Below are 27,986 nucleotides of genomic sequence, written 5' to 3'. Positions count from 1 at the left end.
AGCGTTCAGATCGTGCGCAGGAGAGGTAGGCCGCCGTCCTCTGAACGTTTGAAGACTTCCTCGGCCTTAGTCGTAAACTCGCAGCTGGAGAAACCCCAAAGGATTCGCAAAGAGAAGGACGGCACGCCACCTCTTACGAAGGAAGAGAAGACTGCTGTCAGACAGAGTCCGCGCAGGATTAAGCCCGTAAGGATTATACCTTCCACCAAAAGGACGGATGCCGCAATTGCTAAGCAACTCTTGCAGAGGGCTAAAAAGGGGGCACAAAAAAAGATTGAGAAAGAAGCAGCCAAACTGCAGGGCAGGAAGGGGAGAACCCAGCTCAAAAATATCCGACAGTTCATCATGCCGGTTGTGAGTGCTATCTCTTCACGGATAATTAAAACACCCAAACGGTTCATTGAGGATGAAGACTACGATCCTCCGATTAAAATATCCAGGCTAGAATCCACACCAAACAGCAGGTTCAGCGCTACATCTTGTGGCTCCAGTGAAAAGTCCAGCGCTGCTTCTCAGCATTCGTCTCAGATGTCTTCGGACTCTTCGCGGTCCAGTAGCCCCAGCGTGGACACGTCTACGGACTCCCAGGCTTCCGAGGAGATGCAGACGCTTTCTGAAGAGCGAAGCAATACTCCAGAAGTTCACGCGCCACTGCCCGTTTCTCAGTCCCCTGAAAACGATAATGGCGACAGGAGAAACAGAAGATTTTCGATAACAGAAAGAAGTTTTGGCCAAAGGACTGCTAAAAAGCTGTCAGCCTTACCGAGCGTGCCGCAGCAGCAGTCCTCCTCCTCTCCTCCTCCCCCTTTGCTCACTCCCCCGCCACCGCTGCAGCCTGCTTCCAGCATCTCGGACCATACCCCTTGGCTTATGCCTCCTACCATACCGTTAGCCTCACCCTTTCTACCCGCTTCTGCCGCGCCGATGCAAGAGAAACGGAAGTCGATTCTGCGAGAGCCGACGTTTAGGTGGACCTCCCTGAAGCATTCCAGGTCAGAACCACAGTACTTCTCATCAGCAAAATATGCCAAAGAGGGTCTTATTCGCAAACCGATATTCGATAACTTCAGACCCCCACCGCTGACGCCGGAGGACGTCGGCTTTGCGTCCGGCTTCTCAACGCCAGGTGCTACAGCTCCAGCACGTCTGTTTTCTCTTCACTCTGGAACGAGGTTTGATATGCACAAGAGAAGTCCGCTGCTGAGAGCGCCCAGATTCACGCCGAGCGAGGCCCACTCCCGGATCTTTGAATCTGTAACGCTGCCCTCGTCGGTGGGTCGAACCGCTACAGGGACCTCTGCAACGGGTGTCTCTTCTCGGAAACGGAAGAGGAGAGTGTTTAGCCCCATCCGATCGGAACCCAGATCTCCTTCGCACTCCATGAGGACGAGAAGCGGGAGACTTAGCACCTCTGACCTGACAACTCTCACCCCACAGTCTTCTGTCTCTTCCTCATTAACTAGCATTTCTGTTAGTTCTCTTGCCACTAGTGCCTTAAATTCAACTTTTACTTTTCCTTCCCATTCCCTATCGCAGTCTGGAGAATCGGCAGAAAGAAGCCAGAGACCAAGGAAGCAGACTAGCACTCCGGCAGAGCCTTTCTCATCTAGTAGCCCTACTCCTCTCTTCCCCTGGTTCACGTCGAGTCCCCAGACAGAGAGAGGCAGAAACAAGGACAGGGCAGCAGAGGAACTCTCCAAAGATAAAGACGCTGACAAAAGCCTGGAGAAGGACAAGAGCAGAGAGAAAGACAGAGAGCGAGAAAAGGAGAACAAACGGGAGTCGAGGAAAGAGAAAAGGAGAAAAGGGTCAGAAATTCAGAGTAGTTCTGCTTTGTTTCCTGTAGGTAAAATGCCCAAAGAAAAAGTTGTCAGCGAAGACGTTGCAGCATCATCGTCTGCCAAAAAAACTGCCGGGCGGAAGAAGTCTACAGCAGTAGATCCCGCGGCAGATGTTTCCACTGCTGCTCTGGTAGATACGGCTGCCATCAAAACCAAAACGTCCAAGAAAGGTAGAGGGGGGTTAGACAAATCGGATCTGGACCTCAGCCCCGCTGTGCCGTCTTTGGAGAAGGAAAAAGCTCTGCGTGTTTCTGCTCCTTCGTCAAGCACTGTTAAACATTCCGCTTCCTCCATCAGCTCTATGTTGGCTCAAGCAGACAAACTGCCAATGACTGACAAGAGGGTGGCCAGTCTTCTGAAAAAGGCAAAAGCCCAGCTGTACAAGATTGAGAAGAGCAAGTCCCTCAAACAAGCAGATCAGCCAAAAGCACAGGTATTCCTTTTTCCAAGTTTGTTTTTGTTTTTTGCTAGCGTGCGTCTTTCTTTGAACTTGCACTGAAAGTCACAAGTAGCTTTTGTATCCTAAGTGTGAAGAATTAACGTGCCGAGCTAAGCAGCTGTTGGTGCAGCAGATGGCAAACGATCTGAAAATGAGAAGCCCTGGGCAGAAGCTGAGGGGGAGAGGGAGCTGCTGTGTAGTAAGCTCAGGGGGGAGCCGCGTGTGTTTTTAGAGATCGGTACGATGTAGCTGCTTATTAGGTCTCTCTGAATAAATCTAAGCAAAGTGGTCGTCTGGAGTAGTAGTACTCGCTCTTAAAAGCACGGTTCCAGCAAACTGCAGCAGACTTTATTGGCCTCGATGTTTCTTGTAGGCCCCTCTTGAGCATAAAGCTGGTTTCTGAAGACAAAGTTGGTCTTGGTCTCTCTCTCTCGGTTTGGTTTTTTTGCTTGTTTTTTTTTTTTTTAACTTTACAGGTGATGATCTGTCACTTATGGGCAGGAGTAAAATCCCTTGGGATTTTGCATCTGATTGGGGACTGCTTCCTGCTACTTTTCTCTCTTCCCTCTCCCTGTTCCCCCACCCCAAACTTACCCTTTTCTGCAGTCCTCTTCAGCTGCCGGAGAGGTAGATGAAATACGCTCTCAGAGAATACTTCCTTTTTATTATTTCAACTTTTACTTTCCTTAATGGCATTGAAAATTGCTAGTGCATATTGTAAATAGAAAGCCCTCAAGCTTTTGTCTCTGAAATGAAGAAGTACATGCTTCTGTATGTCTGGCCTGGTATGGAAGCCCGGACCCTCTCAATTACCTGTTTGTGGGAGCTCTTTTAATAGGAGACACTTCAGAATGCTACGATGAAAACAGGGAGAATTGCACTGGAATGCCGCATTTCTTTTAGCACCTCAGTAAACACAAGCCCCTCATCTTAAAGGCCAGCAGCTACAAAGCTGTCAAAGAGCTTGATTTATTTCCAGCTTCTGCTGGATCAGTTAGCACCCAATGTTACTCTAATTCCAGTCAATTCTGATTTTTATGATATCGGTGCCTTGATAAGATGGCTTCATGAGCGAGTTTGCTACCCAGCAGTGGGTACAAACTTACCTTGTAATTCCAAATGAGTATAACCTCTTGTTCTTTTGAGTTTATCCTCTCTTGGATAACCGAGGCTTAGAAGGCTGAGAGTCTTTATTTTTATCCCGATTCTTACAAAGTGCAAGCTAAGACATATTTTAACTCTTTTTTTAGGTTGTTCAGAAGTTTCCGTTAAATGTTTCCTAGCCTCCATTTTGACACCTTTCTTAGGAACACTGTCTGTTCTCATGTTCTGAAATCTAGGGACAAGAGAGCGATTCGTCAGAAACGTCAGTCCGAGGACCACGAATAAAACACGTTTGCAGGCGAGCAGCTGTTGCGCTGGGCCGCAAGCGAGCAGTGTTTCCTGATGACATGCCCACTCTGAGTGCCTTACCGTGGGAAGAACGGGAGAAGATACTGTCTTCCATGGGGAATGATGGTGAGTGAAGATTTTTAGTTTTCACCAGCTTTCGTCGATTGCTTAAAATGAGGACTTCAAGCGATTAACAAGGGGAAGTACGTTAAACAGTCCCGGGCTCTCCATAACCCTGTTTGAGTGGTGGTGTTAATCCCTTTAAACATTGGTAATTGTTACAAACTTGTATTCTGCGATAAACTTTTGGTCTGCTGAGGGGTGTGCGTACATACATGTACGTACATATACAGACGCGCACACACGCACCCCGTGTGTGGCTCTGCAGATGAACTTATGCTTAATGGAATAAATTCCATTAGCAAATTAGATGCCCCTGAAACATTCTTCGACATCAGTGAATTCACGTGAGAAATTTTTTTTGGTAGACAAGTCATCAATAGCTGGCTCAGAAGAGGCCGAACCTCTTGCTCCACCTATCAAGCCAATTAAGCCCGTTACCAGAAACAAGGCACAGCAAGAACCTCCGGTGAAGAAGGGCCGACGCTCAAGGCGCTGTGGGCAGTGTTCGGGCTGTCAGGTTCCAGAGGACTGTGGCGTCTGTACTAACTGTCTAGACAAACCCAAGTTTGGTGGGCGCAATATAAAGAAGCAGTGCTGCAAGTAAGTGTGCGTCTGAGAAATTGTCTAGACCCTACGCTGAGTGGGACAAGCGCACCCACACTCCGGGACAGGGAACGGCAGATTTACCCTGTAGCACAGGCTTTGAGTGAATTTGGCCTGGGCTGAGGCTGGGTCACGGCGAGGGGATTGTAAACAGTTTAATTTAAGAGTCGAGATCCTGATTCAAGGTGTGCTTGTCAGGAACAATTTTTCCGAAGTTCACTTCTGGTTTATTCTCCCCAGTTTGATGAAACTGGCATAGCATTGCAGAGCATTTGGTATGAGACCAGCGGCTTCCATTAGGCAAGTACGGGCTTTTGCAAGGAAGGCAATGTCGACATAAATATTTATCTCTTATTCTCCCAAACTGCATTTAGGAAGAGCTTGTGTTTTCAAGCTGATGTTTATCTGGCATATATACACCTCAAATGACAGAGATGTCTCTGGATGTCTTGATTTTTTTCCTGTCATTTTTCATACATATCACTTAGGCTGAACTCTTTGCTTTTTTTAAACTGCTGCATTAACTTGATTTTACCAGACTAGATAATCTGTCTGAAAAGGCAGCAACTGAAGTGGCACCAGTAAAGATTGTTGTGGTATGAAAGCTATTTATAAAGCATAGCTGTGAGAATCGCTGTGTAGCGCTCATCTGTGTGAAAACACTCTGCAGACTACAGTCTGTAAGTAGTCTCACTCTTAGCAGCTTTGCCGAGGCCTCGGGCTAGGTTTCAAAACCACCACGGGCCCTGCTACAAGAATGAAGGCAGAAACAAAGCCCAGCCCAACTTGTAGAAGACATCATGCACTAAGCGTAAGAAAAATAGGAAATAAAGTTGAACGCTTACAAAAAGGTTTGGTCACCTCGTCCGATTCCATTCCAAGAGTAACTATTTTTGCCTGGAATGGCCTCGGTTTGGATTACGCAAAACCTACAGTTGTGAGAGGGATTGGTGTGGTTTCTTAGAGCTCTTGGAAGTATTCTGATACTTCTCAAGTCTAAGAAATGGAACTGATGGGAGATTTATCAGTGAGGCGATGTTGTTACGTAAGCGGTTTTATTAACCTCAAAACTGTGTTGAGACTGTGGAAAACCAAGAGGAAAATACAGAGGAAAAGAAGAAGTTTGTTTTATCTGTCTCTGAAGAGCAAGATGGGGATGGGGGGGAAGGTATCTTGGAAAAAGGTAGTGGGTGTATTGATAACGGGTGGTGGTTTTTTCCAGTTTTTCATGCTGAGTATTTACAAACTGCCCTTTTAATCTGTGCGTTTGTCTTCTGATTTCACGAGATGCTCTTTCTTTGTAGAATGAGGAAATGTCAGAATCTACAGTGGATGCCTTCAAAAGCGTACCTTCAGAAGCAAGCTAAAGGTAGGCGAAAAGACTTGGCTCAAGTGTAACACAAGAGAGAAATCTTCATCTCTTAAATTTTGCTCTTTGTGCTGTCATTATGGCTACACTGAGCTTATAAAAGGTTAGTCTGCAACCGAATGTTAACAGGGAGTCTGCCTGTTCTGGTGATGTCAGGTAGAAGTTGCAGGAGAGATGCGCGCACAGGCAGCATCTGTGCTCCGTAACAGCGGCTGTCTCTTTCAGCACCAGACTTGCAGTTTTTCCTTCCTTTTGTAGGGAGCTGCTGCTGATGGCTGGTCAGTCTCCCCTCTGCCCTTCAGGTGAAGCGTTTCTCGGAGGTTTGCCTGCTCCTGAGTGACACGGGGACCGATTAGTCTCGGAGCCTCCTTGTCTCTGACACATAAGGCTTAAGTGAGCCGGCATATGCGTTCTGTTAAATGCCCACATTCTTGGTACTGGACCTCTGGAGGTCTGCCTGTTAGTGTGACAGCGGTCAGGCGGCTGCCTTGAACTCCCTGAACTTCGTCATACAAAGTCTGCTTTCTCTTTTGCGCGGTTAAGCTCTGAATCTGCTTTACTACACGAGGATTTTGCTTACTGCCTTTTCAGAATAGAGGCCTGAGGTATTAGAACGCAGATTGCAATGTAAGCCAAGCGCATTAATTTTACCAGCAAAATGCTTCAGGTTTTTGAGTACCTTTTTTTTCCTTTCGTATGACAGAATGACAAAATTCTGACATCAAAGTGTCCTTTTAAAATTCCTTATTTTAAAAAAGCGGCAAATCATTTGAAGTCGCACCATTTTATGTGTTGCTTTATCGATGCTTCTTCTTCCCAGCTGCAAAAAAGAAAGAGAAGAAATCGAAGACAAATGAAAAGAAAGAAAGCCATTCTGGAAAGAACCAGTTGGACTCTGGACAGAAACAAACTCCTCAGACTATCGTATCGAGAGAAGACAACGCCGTCAAGAAGAGCAGTGAACCTGCCCGTAAACCCGTTGAGGAGAAGCATGAGGATGGGAATTCCTCCGCTCCAGTGTCGGAGCCCAAACAGGTCCCTGCCTCTGGTACCAGAAAGGCTGGCAAGCAGGCGTCCCAGCCAGTACAGCTCCCTCCTTCTCAGCCGCTGAGTTCAGGACCTTTGAAAAAAGAAGCACCTAAACTTACCACTTCTGAGCCTAAGAAAAAGCAGACTCCCCAGCCAGAAATAGGTAAATGGGACTGTTTATCCTCAATCTGTTTGAGTCACGTTAAGTAACAAAGTATCGCTAAAAGCTGTTGGATTTTAAAACTGATAAGTGCTTTATGATCTGGTGAAATGGCAGCAGATTATTTTGGAATTCCTTCTTAGAAGTGGCTTCCTTTTTATTGAACTACAGTGTATGTTGGGGCGGGAAGAAAGATGGCCATCCTTATTGCGATTTTTAGTCACGTAGTCTTGGCAGTCTTGAAGTATATTTTCAATACTGTTAAGTCTCTTGACTGTTCACAGTCTGAACATGAAACAAGAAGAATGTAATCTTTTTACTACAAAAAAAAGTAGTCCGCTGTTGCACGTAGCACAGAACAGCATGAACAGTGACCAGCAAGGCAGCTCCGGGACTTCTGAGGCTTTGCACCCAGAACGCTTCAGGTTTTTAGCAGAGCAAACTCTCCTGGTTGTGACTCGAGGAGACTGCTCAAGTCGTAGTTGGTGAGGTGCAGTCACAGAAGAGGGTGGAAAAATTCTAGTCTAAAATTCATCGCACGTTACCCAGCTGATTTTTTTTCCCTTTTCTTCTCTACAGGTGACTGTTAGTTACTTGAAATACTCATAATTTTTCCCCCCTTCCTAGGCACAGAACAAAGCAAACAGAAAAAAATTGCTCCCCGTCCAACTTTCCCTGTGAAACAGAAACCAAAAGAAAAGGTGAATACTGTTTTTTGTACACAGTCAGTAAATGTCAAGAAACTGGAACTTCTGTCTGTCTAGAAAGTAGAACTGTATTACTTAACCCTTTTGCAGATTTTTTTTTTTTTTTTCTTTTTGTGCTTTTCCTTGTGGCAGTATGTGGATACCAAAGTACCTGGCATATGCCTAAGATTCGGTTTAGACGTTATCTTGTTCTCTAAGACTTGTATGTTGTGGGGTGGCGGTTAGCTTTTCCTTAAAAAAATGCAACTACTTTTGTCTCGGAAGCAACTCCATTATGAAAAAAACCCAAGCCAAAAAACAAACCAAAAAAGAACTGTCATATTTAAACCCGAGGGAGAAGTGCATAGGGGCTGATTACACCCAGAGTTGCCCCACTGCGGCAAATCCAAACCAGCGCTCTGATGAGAGAGAACAAGATGATGTTAGAGGAAAATGCAGCAAATTGAATTAGAAATGAAATTGCGTTGTGGAATGCTCCTAAGAAATGGTTTGCAGAATAGTTACTTTCTTGCAACTTTTACGCACCCATTAATTCTGTGATGGTTTGGGAGTTTTGTCTGTGAGTTATCTACGGCGTTTAATATAACTGCTGGTTAAGTTTTAACGTTCGGGGTTGGGATTAACGCAGGCTCCTTTACTTGACTAGGAAAAGCCCCCTCCTATAAGCAAGCCAGAAAGCAGCACGCTGAATTTGCTCAGCACTCTGACTAACGGAAGCAGTTCCAAGCAAAAGCCACCTACAGATGGAGTCCACAGAATCCGAGTGGATTTCAAGGTAGAGGACAAAATGTTTTAAGTATTTGAATGTTACCTGGCTCTAAACACTGGAACTAGAGTCCCTCAAGAGTGCTGGCAGTGACTTCTAAGTTTGTGTGTTCTGGTACCGTTCAGAGAAAACTGCGAGTAGGAGCCTTCTTGACAAGTCACTCGGTTGATTTTTAGAAGTCTGTTATGCCTTTTTTGTCTTATAATTAGAGTACTGGATGAAGAGACACTTAAAGCTTTAAAACCTTAACTGTCAATGTGTGAGGATGAGCAAGAATTTGAGGTTTATGAAGAATTATTCCATTAAGATGGAACTATAAAACCTTACCACAACTTGAGCCAACAAGATTTGGGGAAAATGTTAGTAACATGTAATTCGCAGCATTTTGGGTATATCTGGGGTTTTAAACTGATAAATCATGTACTTTTTTGAACAACAGTGTTGAAATAATAAAAATTAATATTTTCCTAATAATTTTTCAGTCCATCTATAAGTGTTGATACTGGAGATTATAGCGAGATCTCAAAAGTGTTTTATACAAATATGGAGTTTTAATAAAGTATAATTCTTCTGAAATGTCACTTTTAGTAATAATTGTGCAATCGTGATAAACTTTGTCTTGTTCTCTAGGCTTGCTTTCCTTAGAAGGAAGGCTAGGGTATTATTGAGCTCTCTTGGCAAGAACAGCGCTGAGATGTGGCTATTGGAGTATACGCTATAAAGTAGGCCAAGGCAGAAGTTGAAATGATTTCAGTTTGAGAACGCTTAGTCGCAGGTGCAGAACATATAAAGCAGCAATCAATATGAGCGCTTTGTACTGATGTTGTATTGCCTTATTCTGCATGGTGACGTATCCTTTTGTACTTTCAGGAGGACTGTGAAGTGGAGAATGTTTGGGAGATGGGTGGGTTAGGCATCGTCACCTCGGTACCTATTACTCCCAGGGTGGTCTGTTTTCTCTGTGCCAGCAGTGGACATGTGGAGGTAAAGCATTGTGTTCTGCTGTTGATGACTTAGTTACAGCACCGTGTTGTTACAAAAGTAAAGAAAGAAAAAATATCATTACGTTAATCCAGAAGAAATTTAAGTAACACCTGTAAATCTGTCCTTGCTAAAATTTGTCCCAAGGCACTGAAACGCAAGGTCATTAAAATCAGTTTGGAACCTTCTGTGGTGCTTACTTTGGAGCTGAACTGAGTTAGACATAAAGAATAGCGTATCCGAGAGCACCTGCGTCTCCTCTTAATTCGGAATCCCGTGCCTGATGTAAAGCAGGGGCTTTGCTTTCTTTTAGCTTGAAGTAAGAAAGGATGCCCGATAATGTTAAAGGGCTTTAGGCAGCGTTGACTTTCCAAGGTATGCCCGTACCTACAGAGAGCTGCAAACCGTTACCAAAACGTGACCGGAAAGATTCTGGTGCTGCATAAAGAGCTGGATTTGGGCTTAAGATGTGTTAAGTGTGTTTCCAGGCATAGACAGGTGCCTTCTCAACATCTTCAGGCGAGCTGTCCTGGGCAGGTCATACTAGCCCTCTAGGAAAGGCTTGGTTATGATGAGCGAACAATACTTGGGGTAAAGGGCGTTAAGTTCTGTCTGAGGACGTCAGTGCGCTTGAGGAACCGTGAAGGTCCGGCCAGTGGGGCACAGAGCCATCCCTTTCTCAGTCAGCTTGCTCAAGGGGACAAACGATTCTAATGTCCCCTGTGAGCCTGAGGTGCTCGTGCCCTGAGGGTGATGCTTTTTCTAACAGGACCAGCCTTGTAGGGGACACGTAGAAATTAGAAGAGCTTTCTAAAGGGCCGCCTAAGCCGAATGGAGGGAGCTCTGCCTGTCCCTTCCTTCTGCACTAAGTGTTTCTTCTGGTGCGGTTGGCTTGCGTTACAGCGAGGGAGGGAGATCCCGAAGAGCCCAATAGGCCTTTGCCAATACTCGGAACACTTAGATAACAGGCACCAGACTCCCGTTTCCTGCTAGATGCCTAGTCTGGGTAGACGAGCGTGTATTGGGGTCATCTGAAGTATGCGCGGATTCCCTCCTAAAATACGCCAGTAGATATCCTTGTTCGGTCGGTTGTAAAGCGGAATTCCAAGTAGCTCAGAGCGCGAGGGGGCTTGTTTGGGAATTCAGAGCAGCTTCTGACTTGCTAAAACCTCCCTCTCCCCCCTTGCAGTTTGTGTATTGTCAGGTCTGTTGTGAGCCTTTCCACAAGTTCTGCTTAGAGGAGAGCGAGCGGCCCCTGGAGGACCAGCTGGAAAACTGGTGCTGCCGTCGCTGCAAGTTCTGCCACGTGTGTGGGAGACAGCACCAGGCCACCAAGGTACCCCCAAACCGCCGGGAGACCCGGTGGGCACCCCCCGCGCTGCTCCCAGGGCTCCTCTCCTTTCGGAGCTCAGCTAGCAAGCGTGCGCCGGGGAGCAGGGAAGCGCGGGGTCTCTGCGCCGCTGTGCGCCGGGGAGAATGCCTCTCGAGTCGCTTCATTGCAACTTCTTCCTCTTGCCCCGAACGGGGGATCCAACATAGAGCGAAAATGTCCAGGATTTTGCATCTCGTCGAAGGGTCTCTGTTCCAATGCTTTCTCCCCTTATTCTTGTAGCAGTTGCTGGAGTGTAACAAGTGCCGAAACAGCTATCACCCTGAGTGCCTGGGCCCAAACTACCCAACAAAACCCACCAAGAAAAAGAAAGTTTGGGTGAGGGCTTTTCATTTCTTTTTTTGGGGTAATTCACTTGTTGACTGATAGTAATGCCACGGGCCAGAGCTCTGCAGATTACTTGCTCTGACGCAATCGCTTAGCTTTTTGAGGCAGGATGCCTGTTGCGTTGGAAGGTACATTTGGAAATAGATAACGAGGTGGGTTGTGGATAAGGTTCCTGAACAGGCAGGATTTTTAAAGAGATTGCCCCTTTTTAAGCTGTAGTAGTTCTTCTGATCATAGTCCCAGAACGTGGAAGAAGCTCTTTGGAATGGAAGCATTTACCTTCTTAACAAACTTACCAGTTGATGTTGGTATTGAGAGACAATTTGGATTAATGCACCGTTTTGTGTCGTTAGGGTTTTTGTTCGAAAGAAGTGCGAAAGCTTTGCCTATAGTGTATTTGGTGCTAAGAGTGTTTAGGTGTTTTCTACTACAGTATCCCCAGAGTTGGAAAACTGTTAAAATAAGACTTCGTATTTTAGGTCAGAAGAAATACCACAGCTACGTATGCTGTTTTATGCGAAGGGAAAGGGGATATTTTCTTCAGTGCAAATATGAAGGACAGAAAAACTCTGCTGTGATGTATTTTCATTTTTTTCTTGTTGCCTTAGCACCATCTTACCATAAAGGGAGGGAGCTCTTTTCTTTTTAGTGGAAGTTTTGGTATTTGAAACTCCTTGTTCTGTTGTGTAAGGCCTCTGCGCTCATTAAAGAATAAAAACTGTGAAATGTGTCGTTAGGACTAAAGAACAGAAAGCACTGGATAAAAGCAAATAACTCTTGCCAAACACATTCCTTTTCCAGATATGTACCAAATGTGTTCGCTGCAAGAGCTGTGGATCAACAACACCAGGCAAAGGGTGGGATGCGCAGTGGTCTCATGACTTCTCGCTGTGTCATGATTGTGCCAAACTCTTTGCTAAAGGTACATAAAGTTGTGATTCTTTACAGCAGGAGCCTCTTCAGATGCTCGGTTTTGAATTAGACAGCGTCAGTGTAGAGTGAACAGAGGGCCTGCAGGGCAGGTGAGCTTGTCACGGTAGAAACAGGAGTGAAAGCTGGTGTTGGGGACGAGCGTGGGAGCGCGTGTAACAGTTTCTGTGGGAAAGCCAGGTTCTTAGATTTTTACAGCGGCGAACAAAAGTCACCACTGTTTTACTGTCAGAGTTTGGGGCTTCCCGAATTTAAACACTCTGTCATATAAAGCAATTATTGCACACCTGTTGGCCCAGGGTTTCAAGTAGCAGTGGAGAAAAAAAGACGTTCGAAAAGACTCCTGACTTAAAAGCAACAAAATTCCTGTCGCAATGTGCTTGTTCCTTCTTTTGTCGGTTACTGTACGTGAGGCCTTTGAACCTAAGAGGGGCACTCTGGGGAAAAATCTCAGGGTAGAACATCTTGAATATTCCACCCAATTTCTTGCCTGTGTGTCGTCTTTGTCCTCTCATTTTATTCTGTAAAGCTAATCGCGTATAATATTTTGTTAGTCTCCCCAACCCCGAGAACGGGTACCCAGTAATGGAATTCTGGAGTAGTCGGTGGTCTTCCAGGCTGGTTGTTTTTGTGGCCATTGTTTGCAGTGTTGTAAAAGTAGATGTAACTGTGTTGGCAGCTTACTGGTGGGGGTTTTCAGAGAGCTGCTTTCTTAGCACACTAGTAAGTAACCACCTAGCCTTTAAGGTGTGCGTGGCAGCTGAACTTCTGATAAAAATCACGTCTTGTTTGCAGGAAATTTTTGTCCTCTCTGTGACAAATGCTATGATGATGACGACTATGAGAGTAAGATGATGCAGTGCGGGAAATGTGACCGCTGGGTCCACTCCAAATGTGAAAACCTTTCTGGTAAGGCAAACCCTTATCTCCTCAGTACTTAAGAATGCGAGGCAGCGAGTAGACCAAAGCAATCCAGTTTTGGTCTACTGTGCTTTGGACCTTTGTACATGGGTGTTACATTAACACCCTCACCTCTTGTGACCTACCTGAAAACTACCTGTAGACTGCCTACAGGTAATCCAGGACTAATGTCAATGGCATCCTGAAAGCTTAGGGCTTGCCTCAAATGCAGTGTCGCTCAGTTAGTGGCACAAGATGCTTTTGTTACGTGAAAAGGGTTTCAGTTAGACGGCAAGCGCAGGGTAGGGGGATTTCCCCTATATCCGTCCTTCAGTAAAGTAGTTTGGATTGTTACTTTAATTTTTTTTGTCTCCAGATGAAATGTATGAGATACTCTCTAACTTGCCTGAGAGTGTAGCATACACCTGCATTAACTGTACGGAGCAGCATCCTGCAGAGTGGCGTCTGGCACTGGAAAAGGAGCTGCAGGTTTCCTTAAAGCAGGTTTTAACAGCCCTGTTGAATTCTAGAACTACTAGCCACTTGCTGCGGTATAGACAGGTAAGCTGGAGCCTCACATCCCCTTAATATGTTCTGCCTTGAAGTGTTGCCTGGCATTCAGTGGAATCCTGGTATTGCTGTGCATCGTACTGCAAAAGCGTCTTTATTGTGCTTGGAACAACATACACCGTGATTTTTGTTTTCCTTCTTTTGTTCATTCCTGTGGAAACAAAGAAGTGAGTATCTGTGATATCACTTGTGAAGCTGAAAGAAAAAATAGGGTAAAGTTCTTCAAGGAATGGGAGGATTTAGCTCTGTGAGGGCAAAGGTGCCTTTTTTACAGAAGAACAGGACCTTAGTCTTGAAATAGGTGTTCAGAATACATTCAGAAATACGACTTCTGAAAATGAGCTTGATCCTTACGGCTGTTCACTCTGCTCTGCTGTGTGCCTTCCAGGTAAAGCAGCAGAGTGCTGGTTAAGGTCGTCTTATTTTTGTCCCTACGTTTTGGACAGGAATTCAGAACTTTAGTCTCCTTTCTTTCACATTAGCGAGAATCTCTGTGCCGATAAATGTGCACGGGAGTATGTCACGAGCAGCAGCCGCACTTCAGTAGCCAATGTCCCTCTGTCTGGTTGCTGGTGTTAACAGGCAGCAAAACCGCCTGATTTAAATCCCGAGACGGAAGAGAGCATCCCATCCAGAAGCTCTCCTGAAGGTCCCGATCCGCCTGTCCTAACAGAAGTCAGTAAACAGGAGGAGCAGCAACCTCTGGATCTGGAAGGAGTGAAAAGAAAAATGGATCAAGGAGGTTACACTTCTGTGGTACGTTGAAGTTTTTTAGTGTTCCACCCTAATAGTGGATCCTATGAATTGCTTTATGACCCGTGGTATTTATAACTGAGCATGCTTAAGCCTTTCCTTTATGAACAAGGAAACGGGTTACTGTGCTGCTAAAAATAATTCTGGCTGGCACTCGTGTTCATGTCGGCCAAAAGACATGTAATTTACACTGTTTTATGCCTCTCTTTAACCATCAGCGATACTTGGTTAAAACCCTTTTGCTCTTAAACATTTATGTCAGTGGAAACAGGATAGGTCATCCTTCATGTGCAAATTCTAACTGAAAGCCTCAGCAAATAACACTGCTGGTAGTCAGTTATCTGGAAACTAATAATTCAGGTGTGGAGGGAAGATCTCCTTAGGGGTCATTTATACAAAATGGTAACATTGACCAAATCAGTTTTCTTTGTAGGGAGCTGCCTTTTCCTCTTTTTTCCCACCCCCTGCAGAGCCTGTGATCTTGAGGAAGACTGTACGTTGCAAAGTGCTAGGCAAACATGCGGTTGCCAGATTTTGGTAGCTAGCTTAGCCAACTTAAAATTGGTCAGCAGTCAGCTGCCGGTAGAAGGGAGAAGTGAGCAGTTATGGGTGCAGCAGTTCTGCCAGCCAGTTTGCAAATGCACAGGACTGCTTGTTTCATTACAGCCGAATTCTTTTTCTGCTTTTATGTCAATGTTCTGATTCGGTCCTCTAGTCACCTGGATGCTCAGTTGATGCCCTAAAAAATTAGTGGATGGTGTAGCTGTACAAGAGACAAGACTGTTAATGTGAAATTTTTGGCTTTTTATAGTTGGATTTTAGTGATGATATCGTGAAGATAATTCAAGCAGCCATTAATTCTGATGGAGGGCAGCCGGAAGTTAAGAAAGCCAATAGCATGGTCAAGTCCTTCTTTATTCGGGTGAGCTGGACTACAGTTATTTTGAAATCTGCTTGGTGTCATACCACTGCTTGTTGCTGTTGGAGTCTAAAGGGTCTGTCACATTTACCATTGCTTGGGTATTTCCAGTAATAAAATAATAGGTTTGTCAGAATTGTTGACGTTAATTGAAATCTTCCTAGTTGTGCATTTACAGTAGACCATGGCTGAATGTCTTTGAATTTTTGGGTATGTTGTATAACATTTCTAATGGAGTGTTGTTTTCCTTCAGCAAATGGAGCGTGTTTTTCCATGGTTCAGTGTAAAAAAGTCCAGATTTTGGGAGCCAAATAAAGTAACAAGCAAGTAAGTAATTGTTCTGTGTCCGACTGCGACACCCTGCGGTTTGCCAGCTGTCTAAGCAAAAAGTATCAAAAGAGCTTATTTATGGCATTGGGTTTTCCTTTTCTATTCCCTTTTCTTTTTCCCCCCCTTTTTTTTTTAAAAAAGCTTAAACAATAATCCTGTTCCCAGGTTTTGTATACACATCCTTGTTTTAAAGCAGGGAAACCAACAACATTATTTAGAACCAGATATATTGTGTGTTGGCTTGTCACCCCTGTCCTTACTTCCCCCTCCTCCTCCTCCTCAACCCCATTTGGTGTGGCCCTCCTTCTGCATCCGTTACCCTCAACAGCAACAGACAGCCGCATCACAAACCTTGCAATGTAAGTGACCGGTCGTAGCCTTTGTTGAGAGCGCATGTGGACTGTAATTAATTGAATGAGTTGTTACTGTATATTGAATGTCAGTAGTGCTGGTAGACAGGGCACAAGGTCCTCGGGTGTAGTCGGGTCTGACAGCTGACTCCTTGTTGCATTTCAGCAGTGGTATGTTGCCGAACGCAGTGCTGCCCCCTTCGCTTGACCATAATTATGCTCAGTGGCAGGAGCGTGAAGAGAACAACCGCACGGAACAACCTCCTCTGATGAAGAAAATCATTCCAGCTCCGAAACCCAAAGCACCTGGAGAGCCAGATTCACCAACTCCTCTACATCCTCCTACACCACCTATCTCTAGTAAGAAAAGAGATTGCAGCAGTGTTAGTCTCAAACCCAGAGTGAGTCATCCTAAACCTTCTGGGAGTAAAGAGAGCCCAATATTAGTTCTGTATGTGATTGAAGAACTTTGGAGACCTCTGTGACCTGAAGTCAGTCAGAGGCTGCTACATATGCGGTGCTGCCGAGCTGAGCTCGGGCCCAGAAATACACACCTCTTTTTTTTTTTCCCCTAGAACAAGAGCTGTGTAGAGGCTGATGTGTGGGGTTTTTTCCTTGCTTTACAAGCTGTCTATTGAAAACTCTAGGCTGCTGTTCACCTCTTCTGCCCTGTTCACTTACTGACAATCTTTCCAGATGAATTTTTGCCTCCCTGACTTCCAGGAATAAACAGTGTTCTCTCCTTTAACTCTAAGGCTCTGACAGAAGCAGAGAGGATAGTCCTGAACTTAACCCACCTCCGGATGTGGAAGACAACAGGCAGTGTGCGTTGTGCCTGAAATACGGCGATGACAGTGCTAATGTGAGTATCTGGCACTTGCCCATTTTGATAGGAGCTGATTTAAGCAGTGCTATCGATTTGGTGCTGTGGATAGGCCGAATGCTTTTTGTGCGTCGTTGTGTCTCGGGGAACATTTGAAACGAACGTTTCCTTCCGTTCTTTAGGATGCTGGGCGTCTTCTCTATATTGGCCAAAATGAATGGACACATGTGAACTGTGCTTTGTGGTCAGCAGAAGTATTTGAAGATGATGATGGTTCTCTGAAAAATGTGCACATGGCTGTTATCAGGGGAAAGCAGCTGGTGGGTATAAGTGAAGAATACTTCACACAGATTTACACAGAACCAAGACAGGAACCCGACTAAAAGATTCCTTGTGTGTGTGTGTTTTCTGCTCTGTCCCCTCCTTGCATTTACTTTTTGTTTTAACACTATGTATAATAGAACTGACTGAAGATATTTGGAAGTTTATTTTATCCTTGCTCGGTTCAGAAATATTGTGGAAACCAAAAGGAACTTGTAACGGGCAGAGTTGGAGGCTAATCCTTAATAGAGTCTTGTTTTTCTCAGAAGACTTCAATTGCTAGCGCTGTGCCTTAAGCGGCTGCTGCCATATCTGTGTCGCAACCTGTTTTTAAAAATAACATGGAATATCTAAAGCATGGCCAAATGCTGTGTTAAAGCCCAACACCTATTTCTGTAATACAAGGACTTACCAGATCTTCTGTTGCAGTCTAAACTGATGACAGCAGAGGAGCTCAAAGGAGAGAGAGCAAGCCTGTACCTGGTGTTTTGACCTAGGTTAAATTTTATGTGTAAAGTATAAAAGAAATAAAAATTGGAAGCAAATATTGTCAAGGTTCGAGGTGTCGATCAAGGAGCATGTTCACGTTTGAGTATACAGGAAGTATGTTTACATCTAGCTTGTACATAGCTATTCTGTTAAATACCACAAAAAGGATGACGGTGGTGTCTTTTTTTCCGAACTCGCAAGCAGTCTTAGAAAACGAAAAAACCTTCCTGTTGTGAATTGGTTGTTGCTCGCTTTCCAAGAAGAATGAAATGAGGCTGGAAGCATGACTCGAAAGTAGTTTGTCCACACTGCTTTTAGTATTGCATCATCTGGTCCTAAATACTTACTAAAACAGCAGAAGCAGTGGGGTAGGATTGCTCTTAACCAGTAGTAAGCTGCCCACATGGGGAATACCCTAGGTGGGAGAAATAGTTGACGCATTAATCGGTGAAGCTTGCAAATACGACACCTGGTTACGAGAAAGTCTGAGGCCTGGAGGAACCAGTCTGTCAAAGTTCTTCTGTGTGAGGGATCCTTCTTCCTCTGACCTCCTCCTCCATGTCTCCCTTGTGCATGTGAGTCACGGTAGTGAAGTGTTACAGCAACCAAATGGGAGGTCAGGCATTACTCTCAACTTCTGTCGATGCTGATGAAAACAACCTAGAAGGGATTAATTTTTAAAGGTTGTGTGGTTTTGTTTTTTTTTTTTGCTTTTGTAGAGATGTGAGTTCTGCCAGAAGTCAGGTGCCACAGTAGGCTGCTGCCTCACTTCCTGTACAAGTAACTATCATTTTATGTGCTCGCGAGCCAAGAACTGTGTCTTTCTGGACGATAAGAAAGTTTACTGCCAGAGGCACCGTGACTTGATCAAAGGAGAGGTGAGATTCTTCTTTCGCACGCTGCCTTGTCTGAAGGTGGGGTTAGCCTGTAACTATGAGCACTTTTTAGAAGTTAATATTGAATGTGTTCCTTACTAACGAGGGCCAGACCGCAGTGCTGTTAAAAAGAAGTCAGTGATACAACTGGCGTGGGGAAGTTTGGCAAGTGGTACTATGTGGCAGTTGAAAAACCAGAAGACGACCAAACTGAGTGTCCTGGTTTCGGCTGGGCTAGAGTTCATTTGCTTCCCAATAGCTGGTATAGTGCCATGTTTTGGATTTAGTATGAGAAAAATGTTGATAACACACTGATGTTTGTAGTTATTGCTAAGTCGTTGTAGTGCTTTATGCTAAGTCAAGGACTTTCCAGCTTCCCGTGCTCTGCCAGCGGGGAGGTGCGCAAGAGCAAGACAGGCCGTGTAGTGTACATGTGGTGGTTCCTTTAAAATGAATGAGTAGTTTTCTGGACTCTTGTTCCAGGTGGTTCCTGAGAATGGGTTTGAAGTTCTCAGGAGGGTTTTTGTGGACTTTGAAGGGATCAGTTTGAGAAGAAAATTTCTTAGCGGCTTGGAACCAGAGAACATCCACATGATGATTGGTAAGGTCTAGTCTCTGGACACTTGACCCACCTTTGGTGCAGGAATCTGGTTCACAGAACTTTTCTGTTTGTCTTTCTGCTCAGGTTCAATGACGATCGACTGTTTAGGAATTCTGAATGACCTCTCGGACTGTGAGGATAAGTTGTTTCCCATCGGCTATCAGTGAGTATAAGCTATTTCATGATAGATGGCTTTGAGTATGTTAGATGCTAAACCAGCGCTGGAGTGACAGGTGCAAAAAACGGACTGTAGCTTTCATACACAGTTCAGGAATCTTGTGATTAAGCTAGTTGTGCAGCATATTGTGCCAGGAAGCCTTTGTCCCATGCAATTTTGAGAAACTGAAAATTTAAAGTGGGAATGCTGAGGTTTACTCGACTGCTGAGTAACTTGTTGTATGTTTGAATTTATCCTCCAGGTGCTCCAGGGTGTACTGGAGCACAACAGATGCCAGGAAGCGCTGCGTGTATACCTGCAAGATCATGGAGTGCCGACCTCCAGTCGTAGAACCTGACATCAACAGCACTGTAGAGCATGACGATAATAGAACAATTGCCCATAGCCCAGTTCCCCTAACAGGTAATCTTTTAAGGACTTTCTAAAGGGGTATATTCTCTACATGTTTTTGCCATGGTTTATCCTTACCAGAAAGCCAGGTGGTGGCTAGGACCTGTGTCTCTTAAAGCCAATTTGGACTAGAATCCACTTCAGGCTTCCAAGTTATGTTACAGCATCTTAAGACTTTAAAAGAAGAAAAAGATACCATTTCACTGGAAACTTTGGCAACTTGGGCCAAATGAAGACTCCTGTAGTAATGCCTTCTAGACTACAGATCTGAGATTTTTCTAGTGAGCTAAAACTGCAAATCGTACTTCAAGTGTCGGTGTTGGTATGTAAAGTGGGGGGTGTTAAATACTGTGGTGAATAGTAGTATTGCACCTTCTTTTGTATTTCCAAATTGCTTTCTCTGTATGTGCAGGTGAGTTTAAAAAAAAACAAAACAAAACAAAAAAAAACCCAAAACCAAAACAAAACAAAAAAAACCCAGCCATCTCAACCCTGTCCCTTTCAGTTCCCAGAAGGTGAGGCTGTGGAAGATTTTTAAAACTTTTACAATAGTCATCGTTGTTAACATAGAATCTGAAACTTTATTAAAATGCAATGGAATTTCATGTGTAAGGTGAGGGTTACTGCATTGCTGTAAGTATTTGAAAATATTCTTGGGAGAAGAAACCAGACATTATCTGATGGCCCGGAAGCATTAACCTTTGACTTTGTGTTTATTTGACAAATAGCCTGATTGTTCAAGTGAAACCCCATAGCAATATATACTTTATAAGATCATAGCTTTTGGGATTCAGAGATGCCTTACACTGTTGTTTCTCTTCTATACAACAACAGAAACTCTACCTAAAGACAGCCGAAATACGCCCGAAATTGTAAACCCGCCATCACCAGATCGTCCCTTGCATTCTCAGACCTCTAGTTCCTGTTACTATCCAGTGGTCTCAAAGGGTCCCAGGATCAGAGCACCAAGTTATCCATCCACACAGAGGTCTCCTGGCTCTAGGCCGTTGCCCTCTGCAGGTATTTCAAGTGCTGTTGACTTGGATTCTTGGTTTTTGGGGGAGGTGTTTGTTTGTTTGTTTTGGAAACGCGTTTGGTTTGGTTCGTGCCTTTTTTGCCTTCACTCGGGATGTGGCGTTTAGCTTTCTGCTTCTAGAGAAAATAGTGAAATGGCAATAGGTTTGGGGGAAAGACAGTTCTGAAAATAAACGGTAGAGATGGCCTGTCAAGAAATGTACGTCTGAAAGAAAAATTTCCCTGGGATGAAGAAAGGAGTGTTTGGGCAGTACAATAGCAGTAATACAGAAGAGCTGTAGTAAAAGTCAGGGACTTAATCATCTCAGTCAGTGTTTTTTCAGAGAGAATCGGAAACCTGGTATTGCAATTCAGCTACTATTTGTGTATGAATGAGTCACGTTTTCTTTCGAACTGATGTTGAAAATTCACGTCTAAAGTTGAGAAACAGAACCCCGAGATGCAAACTTGTCAATTCTACGTGGTGATTGATGGTATCAGATTTTAATATCTGTCTAAAGATATGTTCATGCTATTTGGTGGAAAGGTTTTTATGACTGTTAATTTCTTCGTTTTTGGGGGAGGGAGTTGGGTGTGTATTTTGGGTTGAAGTTGAAGTTGGGTGAAGGTTTCAGATGACCTGACAGTTTTTCTTGCCTTATTTTCTCAGGAAGTCCTACCCCGGTGACCCACGAAATAGTGACAGTAGGAGATCCCTTACTGTCCTCTGGACTTAAGAGCATTGGCTCTAGGAGACATAGCACCTCCTCTTTGTCACAGCAGCAGTCAAAACACCGGATGATTTCCCCTACGCGAGCTGGGAACGCTTATTCCAGGCACGGTGTATCTTCAGTTTCCAGCACAGGGTCCTCTTCAGAACATGAACCGAGCGTCAAAAGTACTGACCGCTTTGTGGGATCGGCGAATGCAGGTACTCCAAGCGCTCCGGTTCAAAGTTGCTCTACCAGTTCGGGCTCCCAGAAAACAGCGGCTGCGAGCGGAAGTAAAACTTACCAGCTGGATGCATCTCAATCTACGGAAGGAAAACATTCTAGCAGTTCAGATTTGATAGCCAAAGGTGCGCCTTCTAAGGGAGAGAAGATGAAAACGCTGACCTCAAAGGACGCAGATTATTCAGCTCATGGTTTTGCTTCTGGAGGAAGCTCCAAAATGTCCGCTCAGCCAACCGGTTCATCGGGCCCAGAAACGAATGCCAAAATAGGAAGCCTTCAAGAATGTTCAGGATCATTTTCTTCCAAAGAAACAATAGCCTTTCCACCTTTGCATCAGAGAGGCCCCAGGAAAGACAGGGATCAGCATGTGGAACCTGTACAGCCAGAGAAGATGACTTTGGTTGATGAGGTAGATGCAAAGACCTTGAAGTCTGCCGGCGTAAACAGCAGATCTCCTGCAGCAAGCGAGCAGGTAGTTTCTGCCCCTAGAGACAGGCGTCAGAAGGGGAAAAAGTTAGTGAAAGACAGTTTTAAAGAGAAGCACTCCCTGAAATCTCTTACAGATTCAAGTCAAGGAGTAGGCAGTGATGAAGGAAACCTGAAACCAGAATTTGGGAATCAGGGTTTGGCAACTGAACAAATTAGCCAGAGGTGAAAAAGCTGGCGAGAAGTCTCCGCCTTCGCAAGGGTCGTCGAAAGGCTCTGCAGTGCCAATTGACGTGGCCTCTGCTTCTAAGGAATCACAGGCACCTAGAAAGCGCACCGTTAAAGTCACCCTAACTCCTCTCAAGATGGAAAGCGAAAACCAGTCTAAATTAAACGCGCAGCAGGAAAGTGATACCGAACCTCAGTCCACAGGGGCAGAACTGGCTGCTTTGGCAGAGCCCTCCTCAACTTCTGAAAGCCCAGAAGATAACTCCGTGGTTCAGGGAAGTCCAAACGAAGCACCAGCACAGGAGTCTCAAAATAACGCCTATGAAAATTTGCCTGTTCAAGATACCAACTTGATGCTCCAGGACGGAACTAAAGCTCAAGAAGAAGGCTCGTACAAGCGGAGGTATCCACGGAGAAGTGCTCGGGCCAGATCCAATATGTTCTTTGGATTGACTCCTCTGTATGGCGTGAGGTCTTACGGAGAGGAGGATATTCCCTTCTACAGTAACTCAACTGGGAAGAAGCGAGGGAAGCGGTCTGCAGAAGGACAAGTGGATGGCGCCGATGACCTGAGCACGTCAGACGAAGACGACTTATACTACTATAATTTCACTAGGACGGTGGTTTCCTCGAACACGGAGGAGAGGCTTGCATCCCATAACTTATTCAGGGAGGAGGAGCAGTGCGATCTTCCAAAAATCTCACAGCTAGATGGCGTGGATGATGGAACTGAAAGCGATACAAGTGTCACGGCAACGACGAGAAAAGTCAATCAAGTGACCAAAAGGAGCGGTAAAGAAAATGGAACGGAGAACTTAAAGCTCGACAGAACTGAGGAAGCCGGAGAGAAAGTACAGGTCTCCAAGAGCTCTGCCGTCCACAAAACCGACCCAAAGATTGATAATTGTCATCCTGTGAGCAGGGTTAAAGCACAAGGTCAGGATTCGCTGGAAGCTCAGCTGAGCTCGTTGGAAACGGGCCGCAGGGCTCACGCCAGCACGCCTTCTGACAAGAACTTACTGGACACTTTTAACACGGAACTTCTGAAATCTGACTCCGACAATAACAACAGCGATGACTGTGGGAACATCCTCCCTTCTGACATCATGGACTTTGTACTAAAGAACACGCCATCTATGCAGGCATTGGGAGAAAGTCCAGAGTCCTCGTCATCTGAACTTCTGACGCTTGGAGAAGGTTTAGGTCTCGACAGCAACCGCGGCAAGGATATGGGTTTGTTTGAGGTGTTCTCCCAGCAGCTGCCGACTGCCGAGCCGGTGGATAGCAGCGTATCTTCCTCCATATCAGCGGAGGAACAGTTTGAATTGCCACTGGAGCTTCCTTCGGACCTCTCTGTTCTGACGACTCGCAGCCCAACGGTGCCCAGCCAAAATCACAACAGGCTCGCCGTCATCTCGGAGTCTTCGCTGTCCTCCTCAGGAGAGAGGTCGATGCTCACCTTGCCTTCCACGGAGTCTGGGGAAAAGAGAGTGACGGTCACAGAAAAATCTGCCTCGGGGGAAGGTGACACAGCTCTCCTGAGTCCGGGAGTAGACCCGAGCCCCGAAGGACACATGACTCCCGATCACTTCATCCCGGGTCACATAGATGCAGAGCATATAGCTAGCCCACCCTGCGGCCCCGTCGAGCAAGGGCACGGCAGCAACCAGGATTTAACGAGAAACAGCGGGACTCCGGGTATCCAGGTGCCGGTATCGCCCACCGTTCCCCTCCAGAGCCAGAAGTACGTGCCAAACTCCACGGACAGCCCTGGCCCCTCACAGATCTCCAACGCTGCGGTGCAGACAACGCCGCCCCACCTCAAGCCAGCCGCAGAAAAACTTCTGGTAGTCAATCAGAACATGCAGCCACTGTACGTCCTCCAAACTCTTCCCAATGGCGTTACTCAAAAGATACAGCTGACGCCTTCTGTTAGTTCTGCGCAGAGCGTGATGGAGACCAATGCTTCAGTGCTGGGGCCGATGGGGAGCGGGCTCACGCTGACCACGGGATTAAATCCGAGCTTGCCCTCGTCTCAGCCGTTATTCCCTCCCACAAGCAAGGGCCTGCTACCCATGTCCCATCACCAGCATATACATCCTTTCTCCACAGCTGCTCAGACTGGCTTCCCACCAAACATCAGCAGTCCTTCGCCGGGTCTTCTCATCGGTGTGCAGCCACCCCCCGATCCTCAGCTCTTGGTGTCTGAAGCTAGTCAGAGGACAGACCTTGGTAGCACCGCCTCCACACCAGCTGCCCTGGGCAAGAAACGGCCAATATCTCGTCTGCAGTCACGGAAGAATAAGAAGCTGGCTCCCTCTGGAACCTCTTCTGCTATAGCTCCTCCTGATATGGTCTCCAACATGACCTTAATTAATTTTGCTCCTTCCCAAATTTCCAACCACCCGCTGGATTTGGGAAGCATTGCAAATTCAACGTCCCATAGAACCGTTCCCAATATTATCAAAAGGTCCAAGTCTGGGGTCATGTACTTTGAGCAAACGTCTTTGCTCCCGCAAGGTGGGACCAGTACTGCAGTCGGCACGTCTCCCAGCGTTATCGGGCCAGATGCCAGTCACCTCCCGGCAGGGCCTGTGTCAGGCCTAGCATCGAGTTCCTCGGTGCTGAACGTCGTATCCATGCAGGCCACGGCAGCCCCTACTACTGGTGGGTCGGTTCCTGGTCACGTTTTGGGACAAAGTTCGGTAACGTTAACCAGCCCTGGATTGTTAGGGGACCTTGGTTCGATAAGCAACCTCCTGATCAAAGCCAGTCAGCAAAGCCTAGGTCTTCAGGAGCAGCATATGACTTTACCACCAAGTTCTGGGATGTTTTCGCAGCTGGGAGCATCCCAAACTCCATCCACGGCAGCAATGACAGCTGCGTCGAGCATATGTGTTCTGCCTTCAGCGCAGACGATGGGCATGACAGTTGCTCCATCGTCTACTGACCCGGAAGGCTCTTACCAGCTTCAGCATATGACACAACTCTTAGCCAGCAAAACCGGGGTTGCTTCCTCCCAGATGGACCTTGGCACGGCTTCGACAGCGACTCAGTTGTCGAGCTTTCCGCAGCTGGTTGACGTTCCCAATAATACCGGACTCGAACAAAGCAAGGCTTCCTCGTCGGTGATGCATGCCAGTTCGGCATCTCCCGGAGGCTCGCCGTCATCTGGTCAGCAGTCTGCGAGTAGCTCCGTGCTGGGTCCCACGAAAATGAAGCCGAAAATCAAACGCATTCAGCCATCGTTAGACAAAGGGAATGGCAAGAAGCACAAAACTTCTCACGCGTGGAGCAGTTCATCTGAAGCACACATTCCAGACAGAGGGGCCGTTGCTGTACCCCAGGTCTCGGCTACAGGGTAAGAGGAGTGTGTAATTTTGCTCATCCCTGAGGTTTTGTAACAACATAAGAATCTCGCACTAGCTGTACAGCAAGTTTGCCTTTTGTATGATAATTTCTAAGGTAAAAACCCCAGCTGCCAACAGAAAGCAAAGCTCTCTAAAAGAGTTAGTAGAACTTTTAGCTCTGGAAAGAGAAGGCTGAAAAACCTGAGACACTGAGGATCAGGGTTTTGAGGACTTGACAGCTCTTTTGACAAATCAAAAGAGCGTTTTGGAGATAGCAGTAGAGAAAATGGCACTCAAAAGGGTGGTGGGTTCTATTTCTTTGTCGTTAACGTGTCTAAGCGCTCTAGAAGTTTTAATTGTGCTCTCAGCAGCGTGCTAAAGGCACGAAAATGTGGCACTGCTGTGGTGTTGTCTTGGTCGTTCCGATTACAGAATTTAAACTGCATGCCAGTTTCTGTGAGCTTAGTGTGTCTCCAGTGTGCGGTTTATTCTTCCTGCCCCTCTTCCCTCCTCTCTGGTCCCTGGAGGCGAGAGGAACTGGCAGAACAGGGAGCATCTTTCTCTCTCCTTTGCCAGAACAGCAGAACGTGCGCTTGTTTCTCACAGTAGAGCATTACTTTCCAGACCTTAAATTAAAATGACCTTTGAATTGACTCTTTGAAGTGTGGATCTGTGGAGAGAATAAGAGCTGCTGGTCTCTGTTCTACATGCAAAACTAGACATTTTTATCAATGTGGTCCGTAGCTGTGTCTTTAGTATCGCACCGCGCTGCCAGCTGTTACGCGCTTCGCCAAAGATGTTGCACTGCTGACTTTCAACCCTGGCTGCCTCAGAGAACTCTCCAAAACGATTGCTGATGCTAAAAGACAGTAACATGCAGCTTTTGGTAACTGAGTAATACTGCCCATTGCTTGTGTAACTCCCTGATCATCTTAATGTCTAGGTCTCGTTCTTAAACAGTCGATCCAAAACTCTTCAGACAGCTTAACCTTTTAGAATAGCTTTTTTGTGTTGCTGACGCTTGCCAAATTCTTTTAGTCTGTAAGTGTTTTCTGTAGCTGTCACCGTGCACCTCGTGACTCCTGAGCTCATTGCTTACAGTTGCTCAGGCATGTTTCTGTTGCACCCGGATTCATGCTCCTCCTTCCTCTTGAAGCGCCTTAAGTCTTGATTCTGATGTGGTGCTGGATGCCTGCTCTGGCTCCTCGTATCTTAGGAGCGGTTGTTGCTACTTCTGTAGTTCTACTGAGCTGCCAACTCACTCGTGGCAACTGCCAGCGGATCTGTTACTGCTTCCCGGTCTCGTTTGTGGCAGGTATTTTGAAGCTTCCTAAACCTTTTTGTTCCAGGACTGCTGCTATGAAGGCAGATACGCAGGATGCAGCAAGCGTAGATCAGCCATCACAAAAACAATGTGGCCAGTCTGCAGGGTAAGCATTAAACAGACCATTAAACAGATTCTGCTCGCTTGAGCTTAAGGGAATCTGTACAGAGAATGGGAGAAGTCTTACTGGGCTAGTTAAAACGTCTTGGGAACTTCCAGTCTGGAATGAGCGGTCAGGTTTAGTTGCAATATGGGGCCATTTTTTAAATTAAGTTGCGTATAGCTCTGGGAAGCTTGCTGCTTGCCGAGAACACGACTACTCGTACAGCTTTGGCTGGTTGCACAGTAGCATACGCCTTATTACTGAGTAGGGCTGATATGAAGAACAGGTCATGGACTGTATTAAGTTACACTGCTACCCACAGACTGATAGATGCCTCAAAAGTAAATTCTACTGAGTAGGATCCTTTTACTTGTTTGTTTCCAATCGAACTCATGTTAGACCATTCGATCTGGAAAAAGGTTCTTGCACTTCTCTCTAGTTCTCAGATTTTGTAGGTGAGTGTGCAGGGCTGGTGAGGAAATGAGGTGGGTTGTTAAACGTTTTACTTCACGTTCGCTTCCTTCTCTCCGAAGGCAAACGGCAGTCCTCCCAGAATCTCAGTCAGCACAGAACTCAAGAAATGAGCAAGAAAACGCAGGTATGTCACTTCTTCAAAAGCACCGAGTCTTGGGATTCTCCAGGACTGGGAAATCAGTACCTCAATGTTTTGATTTTTGTGTGTCTCATTCTCTTGGGAAAAATCTCAGAGCTAATAGTCATGTTAGTCTTGCGTGGAAGGGAGGAAAGGTTTGTTTGCTATTAAGAGATACAGGACAAATAGTTGCGTCTCTATTTTTAGTTTGTGGGAATTTCGGCACTTGAGATTTCACACTCCTACCACAAAGCTGTCTAGATTTTTTTCTTGGATGGATTTACTGGTCAAAAAGCAAGGTAGTAATTTTCAGTTGTGGAACAACCTGTGGAAAACCCGTCGTTCTGCCTGGTTTCCGTCTTCACGCTGGCTTCCGTCTTTTCTAGGCTCAAAAGCTCTCGAGGAAGAGGAGAGCACTTTCAGCTCCCCACTTATGTTTT

At 45.8% G+C, this 27,986-nt stretch overlaps 1 protein-coding gene across 1 annotated transcript in view; it reads left to right on the top strand.

Moving 5' to 3' along the window:
* The window catches only part of LOC104627680 (histone-lysine N-methyltransferase 2A-like), a 33,453-nt gene that overhangs the window by 1,802 nt on the left and 3,665 nt on the right, over positions 1–27,986 (top strand). Inside the window, 29 exon segments of the mRNA XM_010296011.1 lie at positions 1–2,274; positions 3,621–3,798; positions 4,161–4,395; positions 5,703–5,767; positions 6,588–6,959; positions 7,584–7,657; positions 8,310–8,438; positions 9,300–9,413; positions 10,600–10,746; positions 11,023–11,118; positions 11,929–12,049; positions 12,853–12,966; positions 13,334–13,518; positions 14,110–14,283; positions 15,092–15,202; positions 15,453–15,526; positions 16,046–16,239; positions 16,635–16,741; positions 16,885–17,022; positions 18,232–18,390; positions 18,871–18,988; positions 19,073–19,151; positions 19,408–19,568; positions 20,391–20,576; positions 21,241–22,174; positions 22,176–25,538; positions 26,877–26,957; positions 27,488–27,552; positions 27,933–27,986. The exon segment at positions 1–2,274 is cut by the window's left edge and continues 21 nt beyond it; the exon segment at positions 27,933–27,986 is cut by the window's right edge and continues 5 nt beyond it. Of these exon segments, the coding sequence (XP_010294313.1) occupies positions 1–2,274; positions 3,621–3,798; positions 4,161–4,395; positions 5,703–5,767; positions 6,588–6,959; positions 7,584–7,657; positions 8,310–8,438; positions 9,300–9,413; positions 10,600–10,746; positions 11,023–11,118; positions 11,929–12,049; positions 12,853–12,966; positions 13,334–13,518; positions 14,110–14,283; positions 15,092–15,202; positions 15,453–15,526; positions 16,046–16,239; positions 16,635–16,741; positions 16,885–17,022; positions 18,232–18,390; positions 18,871–18,988; positions 19,073–19,151; positions 19,408–19,568; positions 20,391–20,576; positions 21,241–22,174; positions 22,176–25,538; positions 26,877–26,957; positions 27,488–27,552; positions 27,933–27,986 (10,102 nt within the window).

This window comes from Phaethon lepturus, unplaced genomic scaffold, assembly GCF_000687285.1.
Source record: "Phaethon lepturus isolate BGI_N335 unplaced genomic scaffold, ASM68728v1 scaffold40241, whole genome shotgun sequence".
Lineage (NCBI taxonomy): Eukaryota > Metazoa > Chordata > Aves > Phaethontiformes > Phaethontidae > Phaethon > Phaethon lepturus.
This window is presented reverse-complemented; position numbering and strand designations above follow the sequence as displayed.